The 20,568-nt window shown below is 39.6% G+C and overlaps 1 protein-coding gene across 2 annotated transcripts in view; it reads left to right on the top strand.

The window, feature by feature from the left end:
• ST6GALNAC3 (ST6 N-acetylgalactosaminide alpha-2,6-sialyltransferase 3) overlaps positions 1–20,568 on the top strand; it is a 235,205-nt gene that overhangs the window by 178,789 nt on the left and 35,848 nt on the right. The window contains exon 5 of one of the 2 annotated variants that reach the window (XM_015870357.3): positions 151–7,484. The exons of the other annotated variant lie outside the window; for it this stretch is intronic. Coding sequence (XP_015725843.1) covers positions 151–337 — 187 coding nt within the window. The 3' untranslated portion in view covers positions 338–7,484. Of the gene's footprint in view, positions 1–150; positions 7,485–20,568 lie in introns of those variants that run through there. 2 annotated transcript variants of the gene reach the window in all.

Raw genomic sequence — 20,568 nt, 5'->3', positions numbered from 1 at the left:
ATACAAACTGTGCCATAATTAAAGCCCTCACACAATTTAGAAAAGGAGCTGAAGTGCCAATGCATGGAAGGGATTTCAGTTAATTCAGGTGTAGTGTATATTAATGTTCTTCTTGGAAATAATTCTTAAGTCTGTCTTTTCTTTCCCTAGGTCAGAAGGCTTTCGCAAAGTTCCCTACCATTATTATGAGCCAGGAAGAGATGAGTGTGAAGAATACTTCCTGCATGAAAATGCTCCTTATGGAGGTCACAGGTTTATCACAGAAAAGAAAGTATTTGCTAAATGGGCCAAGAAGCACGCAATAATATTTACACACCCCAACTGGACAGTATCTTGATACTGGTTTTCTTAACTCTCCTTGAATAGCAAAATAATACAAAATTGTGTCCGTTTACAATAATTTTTCTTGCACCGGGCAAGTCTTTTTCAGCCTGGATAACAGTAAACTAAAAGCAGAAGACAAAGTGGGTAGTGGTCCAGCTGTTAAGCAAAGTTAATCAAACTGTGGAAGGCAAACACATCGCTTGATATTTCTAAGGGTTTTACTCCATCCAACGCACTTTATGCTTTAACTGGATTTTACTTCAGTAGTTAAAAGCAGATGAGATTTCCTGTATAAGCAGATGCACACAGGGAACTTAGTTGTCCTCTAAAACTTGTCCATCACCTTAGTTAATTAAAATGAGTAGCTGTGGCTCAATTGCAGTACCAAAAGTACTGCGGAACTAGTTTCATTTGTGGTATTAGCACAAATTATCCACAAAAGGAAACATGAAGAACTATACAGACTTCCAAAGTTTAGTTGTCTTTTCTGTGAGTGAGCAAATGTTAAAAAATATCTAAATACTTTGACACGTGTTAGCACTTGGGTGTATGCTAAAATTACAGATGATCTAAACATGGTTCTTGAACTGCACACGGCTCTCACATGAGAAAATATTACTTGCTCAAGATTCTTGATTAATTCATACCTTCTAAAATTCAGCTTCTTTGCATCCTGATCAGCCTGCACCATCTTGGATGATGTGTTTTTTGCTTTTTGCAACTGCTGTCCAACAGTTTTGCTCCAGCAGTGTGGGACTTGGCTCTCTTTTACAGCCCACACTGAACTTTTGGCTGGTGTAACTAACCTGCTGTCCATATCCAAGCTGGTTAGAGTAAGGCTGTCAGGTAAGCATCTCCATTTTCTCCAGTCATGCCTCTGAGTTGTTCCAACATCCGAAGGCAGTACTGACAGTATTTCCCTCTTAGCCATCATAATTTATCTTTCCAGCTTCTCCACCTTTAGAAATAGGGATGATACCTATCTACCTCACAAGGGAGTTGTGAGGATTAATATGAGTCCATAAAGCACATTGCTGATAATGAATGCTACAGTGCATTTATTCTTACCACAAAAACAATGGTACCTGTCATTTATTCTTGTCCACTGGGTATTTGTAGAAAGCGATGGCATGTGTGGATCTGATGGCAGATTGCTCTGTGCATCCTCATTCCTACTGAGGATAATTTGTAATACTAAGCTCCCTTAGCTGTGTCGCTTCAGATGGAGTTGAAAGAACTCAGCGCCTTGTATTATCTACCCATCAAGAAGCAGACCAAGAGTTTTAACTCATCTCTAGTTGAAATATGCATTTCCAAGCTTACTCTCACAGAAAGTTTTCAACTGCAGCAGATTCATTTGTAATATGACCATGGATTTTATTTAAACTGTATTTAAATGAATGCTTTAAGTTTAGAATGTGTCCTAAGAATATTTTAACATCTGGAATGTCAGATTCAACACTGTAATAGCCAATACTGTGAACACTTGAAAGAATTACGTGTGGAACATGACACACAGGGTTTACTCACTACTTTAACATTAACCAATAGGAAACTTTGTATGCTTTTGTAAATCATGAAAAGAGGAAAGTAAAAAAGATATTTTTACATGTAAGTATTTGTATACTTTTTCCTGTTGTATATTTGTACATATAAATTTATATTTTATATGTTCATGACATATGTATATTCTCATCATCAGCTGCAACTCTCTGAGGATGGGAACAAAATCTCATTACTGGTCTTTCTCCTTCTGACCATTGGTTTCTTCTTCCTGTTGATAGCTGATGCCAGGGTGTATCACCCCTTGCCCTTTGTATTTTCTCCTGTAAATGTAGCTTGCTGATTTTATTTTTAATATAGCTTATCTTTCACTGTTTGCTTTTGTGCTGTAAGTGTTCGTGCTGGTTGCCAAAGGCTGGGGCCATTGTTACAATTGCAGATAAATATCTATACTGAAATATAGACTCTGTCCCAGACCTGTGTGACTTGATGTCTCATCTTCTTGCTTGGAAGAGGAGAACAATGACATTTTCCTACTCCCTATCTTGACTGACTTTCTTGTAATCTTTTGAGACAGACACTCACATTTGCAATGTATTGCATTTGTATACTGCCTTGCAGAAGAGATGCCTAACATATCTGAAGGATACAGGCTATGCTCTAATATAAAAATAATACTTCTAAAGTGGCTGCTTCTTGTCCCTGGAGTTTAAAACCAATCGTAGTCTAATAAAGCACAGGATAAAATCCAGTGGTGAAAGGGTCATGGATGCATGAAGGGTTGTAGAAGTAAAAGACAGTGAGCTTGATTTATTGTTATTTACATATTAATCTTCCCAGTTCAGATGGATAGCTGGATAGACAGAAAGCTAGTAAAGGAATTATAATGCAGGATTTGAAGAAAGCGAGGCACGCAGAACTAGGAACAACATCCCACATTTTGTAGAGGGAAACACAGGACAATCTAAAGCCCCCTGTGGGAAGAGGAGCTGGAAAGTCAATCTGGACTTGGGTTTAGAAGGTATTTGGGCTAAGAAAATGATACAAAGAAAGTGCTGCACGGTGCAGTTGGGCTGACTAGACTTACATGAGAAGTATTCTTACAAAGCATAGACTTCCTCTTCAGGAAGCACAGCGTAAGGACTCTGCCTGAGTTACATTCACACGCAAGGCAGTTTTTAAGCCTGAGAAAATTTTTAAGGCAGTTACGGCTTGTCAATGCATTGTAAACTGAGTTTCATGCTGCAGCTCTTTGTAGAGTGCTTGCACGTGGTATGAAATAATATCTCATGCTACGAGTAGCTTAGAAAAATATAGCTCTAGGAACAGTGAAATGTACAGCAAAATTGAGAAGATTGTTATAGTGCGGTTGTCACAGATCAAAAGTGTTGCTCTCTGTTTGTAGTGAGGCTTGGATTTGTGCTAAGAGATCTGCTTTCAGAAACACTGCACCAGGCTTCATTAACAGTAAATGAACATCAGTTCCATTATTTAAATGAGCCTGTCTTTAGCATAAACTAAACACATATTTGCATGTTTTTTTATTATATGATTAAGGAACTGTGACCACTGTGTTGGAGATGGTTCTACAAAGAAATGACTTGGCAGAAATTTGTTAAAGATCAGCACTGTAGTATCAAGAAAACATTTCACTGCTTGCCTGTATGATAAGAGATCTTGATGATTCACCTTCTGAGAGCACTTAAGACATCAGCTGAGAATCATTTATTAATTCTTTAAAGTAAAGCCTACTACAGTTTACCTGAATGTAATCAGATTCTAATTGCTTATTCATTCAAGCAGTCCTACTTTAATCAACTAGTTATGTATATGGAACAAGCAGGGAGTTTACCTTAGGTTTTCAAAATAGATCTTCATGTTGCTGCTAATAGAGAAATACTTAGAAATAATTTGATGTTTTTTTCTTTTTGCCATTAGGCAACTAAGTAGTCACCAGATGTTTCTTCCCTAATTTAGTTGACCATTCAAAATACATTTTTAAAAGTATATATTTTTTCAGCTTGCCACAGCCTTCATCTTTCTAAAAGTTTAAGTTTTAATAGATTCCATGTTGTGTTAACATCTGATTTTACTTTTCAGAAAAATTATTTTTAAATAGGAGCAGAAATTTTCTTCCAGCTTTTTGATCAGCTAGTTACCAATTCACAGATAATTAACCAAATAATGAAAATAGATAATTAACAAGTGGATTTTTTATTCCAAAACAATGTACCAAAAATGATCTCAACCTTTTCATCCCCAGAAGGTGTCCAGATCACTTCCCTCTGCTTACATCAAGGCCTCTTAGCAGAAAGAAAATAGCGGTTTCTATATCCAGCCAAATTCCCTTCCCATCTGGGCTGGGAGACTCCATCTGCAGAGCGCTTGTGTCAGGTACATCAGAAAGCAGGAAGGATTGAGGAAGAGTTCTACTGAGGAGCAGATGGTGTTCCAACTTCTGAAAAAAAGCCCCTAAAATTCTTCAAGAGCGCAGTACCCCTTCATCTCTCCTGCACATATTTTTCCAGGAGTTCTCTTTTTCTGAATGCCTTTAGCTCTAGAATTGTTCCACTCTCTCCCACAGTAATTACCACCAAGGAGAAAATGCCCTTGCAGGAAAAGGCAGAGGAATGTTCTGTGTTGTCAGAATTTCTATCTATGCAACCTCACGGAAGAAGAAGTCAGCCTGGTATGATTTGAATTGTCAGTTGAAGGCTTAAGTGTTTCTGAGGACTCAGTTCAAAACTAACAGAAATCACTTTGGCAAGTTCAGACTGTGAGTAGTGCACCAATCCCAGCACAATTTTGCACTTCTGATTACATTGGTAAGCGGTGTTTTGTCTGTGAAGATAGTGATGTTAAGGAGGAGAGCATCCAGCACTTGGAGGGCTAGACAGACAGTATGGTCATACACACAGACAGCCAGCAGCAGATCACAAGTGCTCAAAGGAAATATCCAGGTACGTAAAATTAATGAAGTAATCGCTCATGAATTATAACTGGATGGTGCCCTTACCACCTTGCATATTGATGCTTAAATGCTGCTGACCTTTTTTTCTGTATGTAGCTTAGAAAGTACACACGTCTTTAGTTGGGATTGAGCAAATCTGAGATTTGTTAATGATGAACCTGAGGGTACCCTGCAGAGTGAAACTCCAGTGTCAGTGCCAAAGGATTACAGAGAATTCTCTGTGGTCATTGCCATATACAGCGTGCATCAGAAAATGGTGAATTTACTAAAAAAGAACTGTTTTTTCCTGACTAGGCATAGTTAGCTCTTTCGAGCAGAAAGTGTTTCATTTTCAGCAGATGTGTCTCATTCTGTTCCTTCATTCCTGAGAGGGTACAGAGGAATGCGACTTAACCATAGGGGAGTGAATAATGACATGCTGAATAGCCAGCCACCAGGTTCCTGTACATTTCTCTGGGTATTGTTTCGATGTATAGCTAATGACACAGAGAAAAACAAGCTTTTTGTAAGCTTTGTTTTGCATAATCCACAGAAGTCTCCTGTGTCTGTTCTGCACTGGAGCCTCTAGGCAAACCCTCCAGAAACAAGCTGATGGAGAAAGACACTGTTTTTCCCCAATGAAAGATAAGGCTTCTGTGGAAGACATAATAATCTGTGTGGCATCCCTGGCCCCACTCACCCAGCTTTTGTAGGCTCATCCAGCCCCACTGCATGGTATGCATTCTCCAGCTGATTTGCACAGCATGAAGTTTGCTCTGTCCTCACCTTCTGTGGGAGCAGCAGAGTGCTGGTGCTGACCCAGGACTGAGGAGCAGCAGACTCTGTCAGGTTGGCAGTGTCACCTTGCAGCTCAGGTGCTGAACTCAGTGTCTTTAAACGAGGTGGGAAAGAGATCACTGGCTTTTGTTATTTGTTGCAAGGTTGACTCACAAGGAGTCACCATTTCGAGAGTGTTTTAAACAGCTGATTTTACTTTTATTACTTCCTTGCTGCTATTTCTGGGAATTGAGGAAGATATGCAGCTGTCAGCACCTGCCACTGCTGTCCTGATTTACTGGCCCTATACTGACTATAAAGTTGAACTAATGCATGTTCTTACCATGTATTATGCATGACAGCATGTTATGTATTTTATTCCGGCACTATAATAAATAATGTAAGTTGTGTGTAGACTTAGTTTAAGCAGCAAAAATAGTGCGTTTTCTTTTTTTCATATCATGTGTCATCCAGTGCACTTTGCTGGAGCCCTGTGAGTGCCATTAGCAGCTGGCAGCGTACAAATTGTTGAAGCCAGTCGGGAAATATTTACTATTAAAATACCAGAAATAGTTAAACTTGCTTTTGTGAACATACCACACAGTTTTGTGTTCTGCTATAAGGAAAACCTCAGGTCTAAGTGTAACCAAATGACTTTATTTACATGGCTAGCACTGAGGTGTTGGCAGGGCAGCAATCAAGTTTTGGACGTCTATGGCATCTCTCTAGCAGGAACTGTACATGTACAAGAGTAACAGAGATGCCTGTAGTTCTTTCATAATGCTGCTGAAAATAGTAGTTGTGGAGTCGCACAGAGAGAAAAAATTGTGCTCACTGTTGTTTTGACTGTTCATCTATTCCCTCCTCACACAGACACTCATAGATCTGCAAACATGAGGAGTGTCTACAGGGAAACCCTTTTTTCCAGACGGTGGTGAGACAGAACAAAGAAGTCTAATCTCTTACATGGCAAATATAAGCTATAGTACTTGTTGTTTCATGTTAGTTTGTATATTTTCAAAGCCTGTGTCTACATTAGTGAGAAGAGAGCTCAGCTGGATAAGCTCTATAGCCTGAAACTGATAGTGCTAAATACTTGATGCCCACACTAGTTTGTTCCTACGGGCTGAATGCAACTGGTGACTGGAGCACATCTTTTAGTTTAATGGCAATCCAGTGGACTGCCCCACAGGAAAGTGAAGGGCCTACGATTCCAACTTTCAGATAAATAAAAGCCCTTCCCACTTTCTCCAACCCCCTTAGGCTTTCCATGGACTCCCTCTACTCATGTATTTTCCTTTGAAATATGAAATCATGTGAGATGAGAGTTCCTGAGTTCCTCCCAAGGTAGCATCCAAGCCAGGAATGTGGTATAGGACTGTGTAACCCAGTCTGGATGCAACAGGGAAAGTTTGATGAAGAGTCAATTGTGATTCCACTTCCTGATGTGGTTTTCACCATGAAAATGCATTAGCAAGCATTCTTTTTTATTTTTTATTTTTAATATACTGCCTTCCCTTCAAATTCCCTTCATAAATTTTCTGATTCCTTTTTCTCGTGGCCTTGCAGTTACATGTGTGTATCTGTGTTTATGTGAATGTATATACAATATACAAGCATTCTTCTGTTCTTACACAGTTGCTATTATATGCTCCTAACAAACTCCTGTAGGAAGTTCATTTTATGCTACTTATTACATGGGGTTTTTGGTTGTCTTTTTGTAGTGCTGAAGAGTGCATTCATATTAGGTAGCACGGTACACTCAGAAAGATCTCATGCTGTTTATACTTATTTTACATATTTTGCTAATTGTTTTCTTGCTACACATCACTTACCTTTCTGCTCCCATTTGGAGAATGTGCTTCTATGTACTTGAAAATTGTGCCTGGGTTATTCTAAAATACAAATAAATGTAGACACTTTTCCAATCCCTCCTAGTGGATATTTTGATCTTTTGTCTGACATAATATGTGTACAGTTCTGTGCTGAGTACTTTTATTCTCATTGATTTGTATGCCATTGTGATCATACCTGGCAGTTCACTGCACTCAAAGTAACCAAGAGCTTTGTTCTAGAAAGTATTCTGTAGGTTGCTCCAAAAGTAATGCATCCTGTTTATTTCCTTGGAAACTGCAACAGCTACAAAGAGAATAATAACACCATTTGATAGAGCAAATTCTCAGCTACAAAACACTACTCTTCAACATAGTCACCACCATTAGCTGTGTGTTTTTGTCCAAGATGAACAAGAGCCTGCATGCTGTGCTTGTAAAAATCTGTACGGAGGTGACCTGCTGTCACTGCTGACACGCAACACCCACTGCCTCACCATGCTGACATCTGCAATACTTTCAGAGAAGTTCCCAAATAATCTGCTGCACGTGAACATGAATTATGCCTTTGACATCTATCCCAGAAAAAACGAGTAATTCTGGGAAACATGACCTACTAATGTAAGAATTCGTGTTTTCACTTCTGTGTAGAAGTACGTTAGATCCCATCCCTAGAGAGTACGTTCTCCAAGCACTTCCTCAGACTGAAGCACTTCGAGAAGTCAGGTCATTCAAACCCTTGGTGGACGTTCACTACGTGCTTAACATACTTTTGGGAGACTGAAAGGCTATGGGAAATATCGTGTCTCATGAAATGGCACAAAGTTTCACTTACAGCTGCAACATTGACATGAGCTCAAGGGGGACCTACAGAACTTCTCCATCATGCAGCCGACCCTGTTTGCTAAGAAAAGAAAGGAAGTGCAAGTCCCATTAGCCCCTAATTCTCCAGTATTATTGCCCAGCTAAGGCTATCAGTAAAAAGCAACGTGCTTCAATGGCCTTAGCTTGAACTCTGTGTGCTGAATTAAACATATATAGACTAACAGGGTTTGTGGAAGGACTGGAGATTGCAGGTATGTCTATAGCATTGCCATATATAATGCAGCAACTGTGATCTGAGGCTTGATTCTGGTACTCACTTTCAATCCTAACATAGAAAAGTATGGCATAAAAATTTCTTTCTTTTAGAAACTGTGCTGTTTCATCAGCCACAGTGAGGGGAAGGAAAGAGAATTTTTGTGGTAAGATTAAAATTAAAGGGAAGAAGTGCCATTCACATGCTCAGCTTTGAGGGTCCTTCAAATTTGATATGCTGCCATGGGGGCTTATTAAGAACTTACATGTTATTTTCCAGATATACTCTCTGAATGTACTGTAGTGGTCCCTTTGGAACCACTGCATTGTGGGCTGTGGATATGTACTAATTTCATGATGTATGAGGTATCTGTTTCAAGCTTTTACAATGCAGGACAGTTGGTTTTGTATGTTGCTCTTGAAGTACATTCATAACTATCAGTAGTGGCATGGGATGAGAATAATAATTTAATGAATTGTTTGTCACTGAACCAGATACTCAGCTAAAGAATTGTGTAATAACTGAATTATTCCTATTAGATATTTTCAAACCCTTATGGAATAGCCAGCCTACACGCCTGAACTTTTTGTTCCTGTGGCTTTACACATGGATTGTACTTTATTTGTTCGTGCCAGATATCCCACTAATCCTTTGTCAACAAGAGTCAGTGATCTGTTCTTTTTGTTCCTGACCGATCCCCTGGATGACTGAGTCTTCTGCAAATCTTTCGTTTTTCTTCCTTACTGTTGATGAAAATATCAACTAGAGTATGCCCAGAGAGCTATTCCAACAGGATACCTATTCTGTGACCATCCCCCTTCTAAATTTACATTTTGAAATGTCAGTTAACCCATTTTTAGTTCACCTGATGTGTGACATGTCAGTTTTGTGTTATCATCATTTTGCAACTCAAATGTCATGAATACTACATCAAATGTCATACAGAATCAAAATATCTCAATAGTGTTGTGTTTTGCTTGTAGTCACAATGGAAAAAAAAAAAGACCAGTGTGTCTGACAGTATCTATTATTCATATTGTACCTAGAGTGGCATTTAAAGAATTTCTCTTCTTTAATTAGTTAGTTATTCAGTACCCTGTCAGCCGTTCTATTACTTCGCTCCAGATCAATTTCAGCCTGACAGGACTGTAATTATCTAGGTCAGTAAGTTTATCCTTCTTAAACATTAACGCAACGTAAGTTTTTTCACCTTTCTGGAACTTTCCCAATTATTCCAAGACTTAGGAAAAAAACAAACAAAACTGTCAAAACACTAATAACTGCACAGACTCTTCAGTCAGCTCTTTAAAATCACTTGGATAAAAGTAATCTGAAGTTTCCTATGCAAATCTCATTTTAGTAGCTTTCATCCTTGCTTTCCCATGTATTTCTTCTGCATGGTAATTCATCATCATCCTCACAGAGCATTACTAATTGTCTGTCTTTTTCTTAAATTCCAAACACAAATACTTATTGAACTCTATTTTTCTTGCCTTCATTGTTCTTAACAAATCTTCCAAGGTAATCAGATAGAGATCTGGTACCATTGTCAGGATTCCTGAGGTATTTGAAAAATATTGCCCTTAATCCTCTGAGCATAAATTTCTCCTTACAACTTGTCTATCCTTATCAGAGGTATTATTTATGTAATTCCCTACTTCTACTCTATGTTCAGCATTAACAACTTTCTTTCTTCGTTGCATTGATTTACAATTACACAGAGACTTTCATCAACCTTTTGAGAAAGACCTTTTTTATTTTCTTTAATGCACACAGCTTTCTTTCCTAATTTTGCAGATACTTAATAAAATATTTGTATTTTCCAATTATTGATCAATTCTCTCTCCCTGCTGATTCTCCTTTACAGTCATTTTCAGGTCAGTAAAATGACCGCACCGTCCATATTACTGTTGGGTTTCATTCTCCTTATGCCTCTTTGTAAAGAGCAACGAAGCTATCATCAAGACAACTAATAGTTCCTTTATCAAGCTCTCTGGTCTCACAGTAAGTTCCCCATTTTTGAGATTTTCACTTTTGGTTTAAGAAATGTTCATATATAATGTTCAAAAATTCTACAGAGAAGTACCAACATCATGAAACTTTAAGCATATGTCAGGCAGACTGAAATCTTAGATGATAGCACAGCTTTTTGCTCCTACACATTAGAGAAGGTGCTAAGGCACCCAGTCATCCTACTCTCGTCTATGATTTGGTGATTTGCAGACAGCAGCTACTATTCCATTTTGGTTTTTATGTGTTAAGAATAGTGATCCATTGCATACAAAATCATTTGCTTCTGAGCTGCCAGTGTCCTGAAAACAGACTATATCTTTTTTACTATAGAGTTCAGCACTTCTTTCTCTTTTCCCTGCTTGATCTTTCCAAATCAAGTTATAACCATTGATTTTTAAGTTCCACTTCTGCAGTTCTTCCCATCTGTTTCCAATAATACCAGCTACACTTAATTAGAAATTAGGTAATTCTGATTCCTTTTCCATTTTTACCCAGACTCTTCAGTATTGCTTTATAGAAAATCTGCTCATCCTTGAAGAATTTCAGTTTTACCATCTTGGTTTCATGCTGGATGAGGACTTCCTGTCCTGTTTTGCTTCAGTTCTCCTGTGAGCACTCATTTCCAGCCTCTTCCCTCACAGATTGTTTGCCTTTTCACTGAACAGGAGGCAACTCAAACTATGCTGTCCTTTCTCCTGCCTCAAAAGACAGATGCGCTACGTTCAGTATTATTTTGTTGTATCCTGTCTTCCTTTATTTGCTAGCCAAGGATAATATCCTCGAGGATTTTGCAGACATTCTTCTTGTTTAGCAACATGTTCCCTTGAATTCAGGCTGCAAGAATGCTGTACTTTTATCTATTTTTCCTTCACAAAGCAGTCTTTCCTCAAATTGGTTTGGCTACATGTTATCATTAACTACCCTTTCATGAAAAGCAGCTTCCATCTCTGGATGATTCCAAAATTTGGAGGGGGGGAATGGGAGAAAGGGGACAGCTATCCTGTATTCAGGTGAAAATGTAGGCTGTTTTAACACACTTGTCTGGGTGCTTCTTTTTACCACTGCACAGAGAAGTCAGAGTTCCATGGCCATCCCAGTCTCAGGGCTAACAGCTTCCATCTCTCCTCTGGCAGAATTTGAGAACTATAGAGTCTAGGCTCTCAGCCAGTGTATAAAATGAGCAGAGGAACTGTCAAAAAATGAAACATTAAGAACGGACTTGTTTTGTCAGAAGATTGATCAAATTCTGTACCTTTCTATGGGAGATTTAAATGACAACCAACTAGCATTCTTCACTGGAAAAAGCAAAACATTCTACCAGAGAATTGCTGATTAACTCTTCTCCTGTCCAGGGAAGAGCTATCTAAATTAATTGGCTTTGACAGGTGAGGTCTGTCCTCATCTTGGCAGAGCAGATAAGGTACTGGTTACAACACATCTGGGTAGACTTACACAGCTTTTTAATTACAACCAAGGCATTTATCACAAATGTCTTGTAAACTCAGTATCAACAGTGTTTGGACTAGCACAAAGGCTGACTGCTTCCTTCTCCCGTGTATTGGTACCTGTTGTATTAGGAATTGTTACACCAATTGTATTATAATCTCCTCAGTTCTACTGCTACAGTATCTTCAGGAGGCAAATTTTGTAGCTGACTTCCTAGATACTGTAGCAGTAGAACTGAAAATACTCTAATATGTAACTTTATAGGCTATGCCTTCATGTTACAGTATAATGCCTTGTTATATACTCTTGCTGGCTCTGAATTAACAAAACACATTAGTACGCAAATGATACAGCATTTGTTACATTTTGTGCAAGGGAAAACATGAAGCACGTTGACAGATCATAGCCTCATACCTCTTAACTATCTAATTTCTATGGCCTGTACTGCAGATGGCAGGTTGAGTTACACGGAATTATGAATCACTTTTGGTATTGTGTTGATTAATTATCTCTCCCTCTCTCTCTCTCTGACATTGTAAGAATTTCATGCACTAAAAGGTCGTAGATCACGTTGCTGCCATGTACATTTTGTTTCTGAAAATGTTGTAGAGAGAATGGGATTTAACTTGCATTACTGGCTGAAAGCCGTCTGTGGTAAGCACTGAGATCAAGTAATTGTGCTGGTAATTGCTACGATGGTTTTATTTTTTTGTTATTTCTTAATGCTATCTTTAAAAAATCAGTTCTTCTCATCAGTACCTCAAACATTCTTTCCATAAAGTTTGAAGTAGACTGACAAAGAGAAGAATTTCTAAAAGCTTAACTTCAATTACATGAAAAGAAGCAGCAGGAATTTAAGAACAGCAGAGGAAAGAGTGAATATTTAAGATAAGGACATTGGGCCGCAGCATCCCAGCTCTTTTTTGCTGTATTTCTCATTGGCATCAATAATGGAATGTACTCACAGCTTAATGTTAGACTTGTTCTTCCTATCTGACTGCAACCAGGAGTGCAGCAAAGAGAGGAGGCCAACAGGGCATGGAGTGTCAGTCAGGATATGGCACATCAATTTGTGGAAGAGTTTACAGGTAGTTATTTTGATTCTCTTTTCAGTAGCAGAGAGGCACATCCAGGAGGTTGATATGTGCCTCTGAGGCTGGTGTAACCAGTAGAATTTGGTGTTTCTTGATCATAGGAAGGTCTACACATCAGGTCTGCTGGTGCCTGAAGGGATATCCCTTTCTCAGGGGGGAAAAAAGGGATTTTTATGCTGATTGATAGGGCTTTAAATTAGATTTGAAGGGGTAAATAAATGAAATCAGGCCCACTGGTGACAAACTACAGGATGGCATGCCACAATCCTTCTGGACAAAATGTCCAGCATACAGCTAGACAAAGATACTATGTGAAAAGTGAGCAGTTGCTGATGGATTGGGCCCAAAGGGTTTTTGTAAATGGGGTTACATTAGACTGGTGGCCAGTCATTTAGAGGGGCTCCCCAGGGCTTCATTTTGGAGCCAGTTCTCTTTAACATTTTTAGAAATGACTTGGATATAGGACTAGGCATTATTTTTGAGCAAGTTTGATGGTGATATTAAATTAGGAGGAGCTGTTGACTCTGTCAAGGGTTGAAGGGCCTTGCACAGAGATCTAGCCATCCACCAACCACATGTAGTTTAACAATAGCAAGAGTTTAACATAAAGCTACAAGAGAAGATGTTCTGGTTGGAAACCAGGACAAGGTTCTTCACTGAGAGGATGGACAGGCACTGGTACAGGTACCCCAGGGCAGTGGTCATGGTACCAGGCTTGCTGGAGATGAAGAAGTGTCTGAACAACTCTTTCAGTCATATGATCTGATTTTGGGGTGGTACAGTGTGAAGCCAGGAGTTGGACTTAATTACCTTTATGAGTCCCTTCCAACTCAGGATATTCTATGATCCGCAAGTGGCCATAAAGAACAGAAAATAGAGGCCAGCCTTTTTCTGGTGCTGAAACCTTTGTTTTATCTTTCAAGACACTTGAAATGGCAGCCACACATAGAGATGTTTCAAGTGTCAGAGTGCAGTTTATCAGAACAAGGAGAGGCAGGAAGTCAAACTGCATCACTTTTCAAGGGCAGCTTTGCAATTCTTGAAATTTTTAAAACGTGGAAAGCAGGGTATTAATTTCAGTGTGCTGGCAGTGAATGGGATAATTTAATAGCACCTTCCGCTCTCAAGTATTTCTTTCCTTGCATAGATTATTAGACAGCAAAGGGTTGAGGATACAAGCCTTGAATCATGAAAGTGTGTATACATGCTGAAGAGGTACTACACTGAATTATAAGCGCTGGTAATAGTTTAGGATCCAAAGGGCTGATGACCTCTACTTTTAAAAACACGTTTTCAATGTTATCATTCTACAGCAGTGCTTTCTCAACTCTTTATCTCCTAAATGCTTTTGGACACACAGAACATGGGATTAATTATATACTGCAAGCAACAATTCATGAATATTTAACATACTCATTTATACTTAATGAATAAATTTGCATTTTGACAGTGTTATTTAATGTGGTTTAAGGAAATACTGCTCATTACCTTTCAATTTCGTAGATTAGGAGAGTGTAATTGGAATGATAAGGTAGGATTGCACAGCGTCCATGTGTTTGTTCACAGGGCTTGTTTTTATTGGAATGTCTCTGCTTGTCGTGTTTTGGGGTAGGTCTCTGCCTGCACACGATGATACTCAGAACCATTCCCAGCCCGGCTGTAGCACGAGGCAGCACTAAGATGGCTGCCACAGGCAGCCCCTTTGGGCGGGGCATGGACTGAGAGCTGGGATTTCATTAGAGAAGTGGAGTGTCAATCTCCAGATAAGGCAAAGGACTGGCTGTTCCCCATGTGCTTCTCACTAGGGCAGCAGGAGGAGGCAAGATGGTGGTCGACGGTTCTGCAGGTTGTATTCCTGCTCTAGTAGATTCCTGGTACCTGACTTGGGCTCTGTGGTGCCCGGGACCCATGAGAGGTGCATTTATGGCTTGCAGGGGCTGCAAGAGTTGTTCTGGAGATGATTTTCCAGCAATTTCTACCTTGGAGCTGTGTACAGGGCTGCAGGCTGAGGCTCCACATTGCCCTGGGGGGCTTTCTGCCCTTCCCCACGTGCAGGACATGGCAGCCTTGCAAGCCTTGTTCCTCAGCCTGATGTACCCTGCATGCTGCCAGTCCTGCTGCTGTTTCCTAATGACCTGGCTCACATGGGAACTCTAAGAGGAAAAGAATGCAGTACATCTTTCAGAAGAACCTCAGAAGTGATCTTTGCACATGTCAGTGGTTTGAAGCAAGCAAAAGGTAAAAAAATAATTAAAAATCCATTCCTGACTTTTCGATTTTTAAGGCCTGCTCGTGGTGTGGGGAGAGGGGGAAATGGAGGAATGGTGTGTTTGGTTTTGCAGTCCTGATGTGACAATGTATTATCCCACAGGTTTCCTGTGTTTAATACCAAGGGCTGGTTTTGTAAAGCAGTCTTTTAAATTGCTTACAATTTGCTTCTTTAACAAAATATATGTATTGTTGCTGTTTGTCATTTTGAAGTGCCATATGGTGGCAGATACTAATCCACAATATGTTACCATGGTTCTCTCTGATCGCTCTTGAAAACAAGATAATTACCCAAATGGAGACTTGACCTTTCGTTCAGTTTTAATGGACTGTTTTCTGAGCACATTTTTAATCAAAAAGAGGTTCGTGAAATGTTGTCAAAGCTGGCAGTCTATATCTTGTCTGGGAATGCAGAAATCTTCAGGCCAGAATAAGACTGTATAACAACTATCTACTCAGCCCTCAGAGAAAAGGATGTCTCAGTCCTCACTGTGGCTTCTGGAAGAAACTTTGATGTTAAACAAAGAAAGTTGTGAAATGTGAAAGCTGTGTTGATATCCTTCTGTACAATAATGTGCAAGCAAAGCTGGCCTGCCTTTGGCATGTGCCCCATCCTTCTACTTCCTACACAGCACCAATAGAAGTGAGTGTACAAGACAGAGCTTGGATCTGCATTTTAGTTTTTATAAGGCTTGATGTCTTGATGTCATCTAGCAAGCTAAGAGGCTTTGGTTTGTGTCCACTTTTGTGATGTTATTGTACATCTCCATATCAAGAACTATGACTCAGTCTGTCAGTGACTTAATGCATTTCTATTTTTAACATATGGAAAGAATCAAAACTCCTGATGGAATGGGGCAAATCTAAGTGGTGCCTGCATGTGGTCTCCTTTTTACTTAATGCGACGTGTGAAAGACTTGTCAGAGGCAAAGGAAGGCCTGGCAGGCACCAAGGTCAGTAGTGTTTCAGAAGGACACACAGTGATTTTCTGTGCCTGCAGTTACTGCTGATGGGCCGTGTTGTGGGCAGATGCTGTAAGAAACAGCTGCAAAACTGGCAGCTTCTTCTATTTTGAAAGAAAGTGGCTTTTTTTTTTTTTTTACTGCTTAGGATATGGAGTTTTGTTGCTGGTTTGGTTTTTGGTTTGCTTGTTTGGTTGGCTTCACAAAAATGGTTGATAACGTGTAAGCCAAAGAAATTAATGTTTGTTCTTTTGAGGGAGTTTTCTGATGTGTATTACCCTTTTAGTCTGGAATTTGGTAGCCTCCCTGTGTTGTTTCCTACTCCTCCAAATGATTTTGTGTCTGGAACACAGAACAGACTTGGGTTTAGCATACTGCCTTAAACCATTATTATACTGATAGCAGCAAATACTAAAATTTCTGAGCACTGCAGGATTAAACTCGGTGTATTTCCCAAGGTATTGCTGAACACATGTGCTACTTGCCTCCATTTTGATAAGGCATGAAAGCAATAGAAGTCCTATCTTTAAGACTTCTCCCACTGGGAAATCTTGAATTTGTGAATATGGTGACAGGTTATATGCATCACAAAACAAAAATGCATAATTGAACAGCAGCAACTGTCTGCAAATAATCCTCTGTTCCAAACAGTTGAAGGTCCCAGCATGACAAGTCACCAACTATTAAAATGTTCCTTCTGTGATCAGTCTACATATTAAGTATTAGCTGTGAAGACATGAAAAAGTAGTGTAATTTCTCATGTGCCACTGTGCCTAAAATCATGTTTCGTAGGAGCATTACCAGTGTGGGCACATCAGACATTAGAATAGGTGGCATCAGTCCCCAGTATGCTTGTTGCTGCATGTATGGTTTCCGTATGGGAGCAAAAAGAAAACACGGCTTCCTTATTGGAATAAAAAGGTGTTTCAGCTTAGATTGAGCTGATGTTCTTACTTCAGTGATCCAGATTCCATATTATTCTGCCTGAAAATGTCTTAACATGAGGATGAGCAAATGAGTAGACTGTAACATTTGTGGAATTTTAATCCAGATTTTTCAGTTGCTGCTTAATGGATTTTCAAGTTGTACTCAGATACCTTAAGAAACCCATACAATATGTTTGCTTTGGGTTTTCCAAAGCACTTGTACGCACATCCAGGTTATATGAAAACAGTACATTCCTCTGTTCCTAATGCGTGAGGGATATTTAACATCAAACTCATTGCTTATGCAAATGAAGCTTAAGGGCTGCATTTAATTGAACTCAGGGTCAGCAATATTTCTTGTGTGAGCAAAGAGAGGCAGCTTCTTGGACACAGCAGTCTCTCTCATTGGAATCCTGTCCCAACAACCTGTAGGCCCCATGGAAATATTCCTCTCTAAAGCATTCTTTCTATGGATACTGTATTTCTTCTTAACAAGATACTGCTCTCATTCTATTAACAGTAGTGAGAGTACTAAATCTCTTAATAAGAAAATATGTGAATTAATAAAGACGTTGCTGTAGAGGACCAGCTTGATTTCATATGCAGAGATTTAATGGATGTTTTCATAAATGCCCTTATGAGGCCTGTACAATGATGCTCTAGTGATTCTGGAGGGAATAGCACAAATACTCTATTTACTAAATGAAAGGTAACGCTGGAAAAATTTTACTAGCAAATTTTTTATATGAGTTCAACCTAAAAATGTTGACACCTGAATAGAGCAAGTGCTGCCACTCTCATTTATTATGAATTAGCTAGATTTGGCTGGGTGTTTGGAGGTGATGTGATTGCATTTATTGATCACATTTCACTGGTATCAATAAAAGCTGAACAACAACTCGTTGCCCCAGAAGGCCATTTTTGCAGTCGTCTTCCACATTCACTTGAAGCTGTTGATTTTGATATTGCAAGCTGAATAATGGGAGTGAACCCATATAAGAAGCTCTTTCTGATATATTTTTTTATATTTGTTGCCAATGAAGGGACGTAAGCTACAGCCCTATTGTTAATTCTGTATGTAGTGAAGTCTGCTTAGCAATGGATTTGTCATCGATACTCTACAATTTTTTCCATTCCTTTAGCTGCAGGTTCTGCTATGTCTCTTAAAAGTCCTCCTGCTCTGTGATATCTTTCTCACCTGTCTTTTTCTAACTATCCACATCCTTTTCTCATGTCCCTGGATGCACTTTTTATAGTAACTTCTGAAGTTAAGCTTGATTCAGAGCTCCTTCCTGTATTTTCTACCAGCTTCTGCCACGCCAGGTGGTGGAAAGAGAACATACCTTGTCTGGTTTAAAGTTACATGCACATTTCCAGTCCAGTCATTGCATCTGTCTTGGCCCACATGTTTGCTACTTCATCCCAGGTTCTGGGCAAACTGAACAACAGGGAGATAATTTGATCCTTCCCTACACTCCGGGTGCCAGCAGGGGCTCTCTTCTATTAGCTACCTGCTGAGCTTCATGAAATGTATCCTTCTGTCTGAGACTTTGGCTTTTCAATGAAATTAGTTTTAAATTACCCAGTGAAATCCAGAGTTACTGTGCAGAGGCAGACACGCAGGGTGTCAGTGGTCGTGCAAGCTTTGAGTAATTGGGGCTATCAGGCTTAAACAACAGTAAGTGGGAAGATGGAGGCAGTTCCTGTGGAGCTCTTGAACTTTCAGGACTGGCTGCTTGTTTCCTCTCTTTTGTCTCCATGTAACAAGAGATAGAGGGACTGAGAGGCAGCAACAGGAGGATTTGGGTGAAACTGGTGGGATTATATCATGTTTTGCTTTAGGTGCCTTATTACATGGGAGTTGTTAGTCATCTGATATTAAGAGGTAATCTCAGTGCCTGGAGGCTTGGAGATGCCTTATTTTGGATGTATTAGTAGGAGAAAAATAAACTGCAGCTAAGACCTCAAGTATCCAAGGAGGTATTCACTAATAGAAAACTATGAGATTTGGAGAGGACTGCTTGCTGCTCTGTCTGAACCTCACAGGATCTGGAGGAGAGGAAAGAAAAGAGCAGCTTGACCTTTCTGTGCTGCCCTTATAAGAGGTCAAAGGAATGAAACAATAATGGCAGCCTTCAGTCTTGAAAAGGGCAGCAGGAAGAGAAGGGCAGTGGCAGAACTCAGCTACTGCTGTATTTTCAATTAACATTTGCTGCCACAATCCTATAATCTCTCACTGAGTAGGAGCCAGGATAAAAGCCATCCCACTTAGTGTCCATTTCACAAAGTGAAATCTAATTAGTAAAATGTTTAAAAGTTAATGAAGAATACACGATGTCAGAAAATATGTTCTAATGAAGTGCAGTCCTCTCATACCGGCACTGTGCTGTCATAAACTCTTACTGCATAAGTCATATTTTGGTGTCGGCACTAATAAACTACTGTAAGTAATGGGCCAGGAGGTGTGCTGTGCAAAATGTCTAGCCACCTCTTTAGAAGTTCAGCCGTAATGTTAATGGAGGCTCCCTGTAGACACATGCATGGGAGCATCTTGCTAAATGCTGGGTTTTTCTTTCCAATTCATATCTGCTTCTCTAGACCTTTGGACAATGATCCAGTGATGGTGTTGAACTCAGGTCTCTGGGATGCAAGCACTGTCTTACTTTTGGGCTGTTGCTTTCACGTAGATACAGTCAAGCTTGTCTGAATAGCTTGAAGAGCACCAGTTAGCACTGAGTCCCTCATTTTCTAATGAAATACCAAAGTTGGAAGATAGCATTTTGAATGCTGCAATATTTCCAGGGGAAAATCTCTGAGTCTTAAATTCAGTATCATGTAATACACGATTTTATTCCTACGCTGTGCAATTCCAGCACTTTCATCTGTGGAAGAGTTTCCAAGGAGCACTTTGCATCTGTGGGAGATGCACCAGAAATGGAAGGTCTTTGAGTTTGCACGTGGAGGCTGAAGTTGTAAAGCCTACAGTCAGATGTAGCCTTGGTTGCATTTTCAAAAGCTTTGAAACATGGAGTTGATTTTTCTTAGTTTAAGAAAGAAGCGTCGTTCAAATATTAAAAAGAAAGTCTTGGGTCAAAACCAAATCTGTGGGTTTGGTAGATTCTTTAATTTCATTTTATTTGGTATGGTGTCTTGGGTTATTTGTTTTGTTTTGAAGTATTAGGTGCAGCAGTACTGCAGAGAACCAGGCCAGATTGTGTGTGGGAGTACATCAGCATTGCTCCATTGAAGCCAAACAGAGGATCTGTCCCTGAACACTGAGTCCTGCAGGGATCTTAGGTAATTTCTTCCCGAGCCTCTGTTGCTGTCTGCAAGCTGGTCAGTTGTGCACGAAGCTTCTTTTTACAGCAAACATTTATGAAAATTGATTTCAAGCG

The sequence above is a fragment of the Coturnix japonica genome, chromosome 11 (assembly GCF_054131305.1).
Source record: "Coturnix japonica strain WE chromosome 11, WE-NBRP24, whole genome shotgun sequence".
In the NCBI taxonomy this organism is placed as follows: domain Eukaryota; kingdom Metazoa; phylum Chordata; class Aves; order Galliformes; family Phasianidae; genus Coturnix; species Coturnix japonica.
This window is presented reverse-complemented; position numbering and strand designations above follow the sequence as displayed.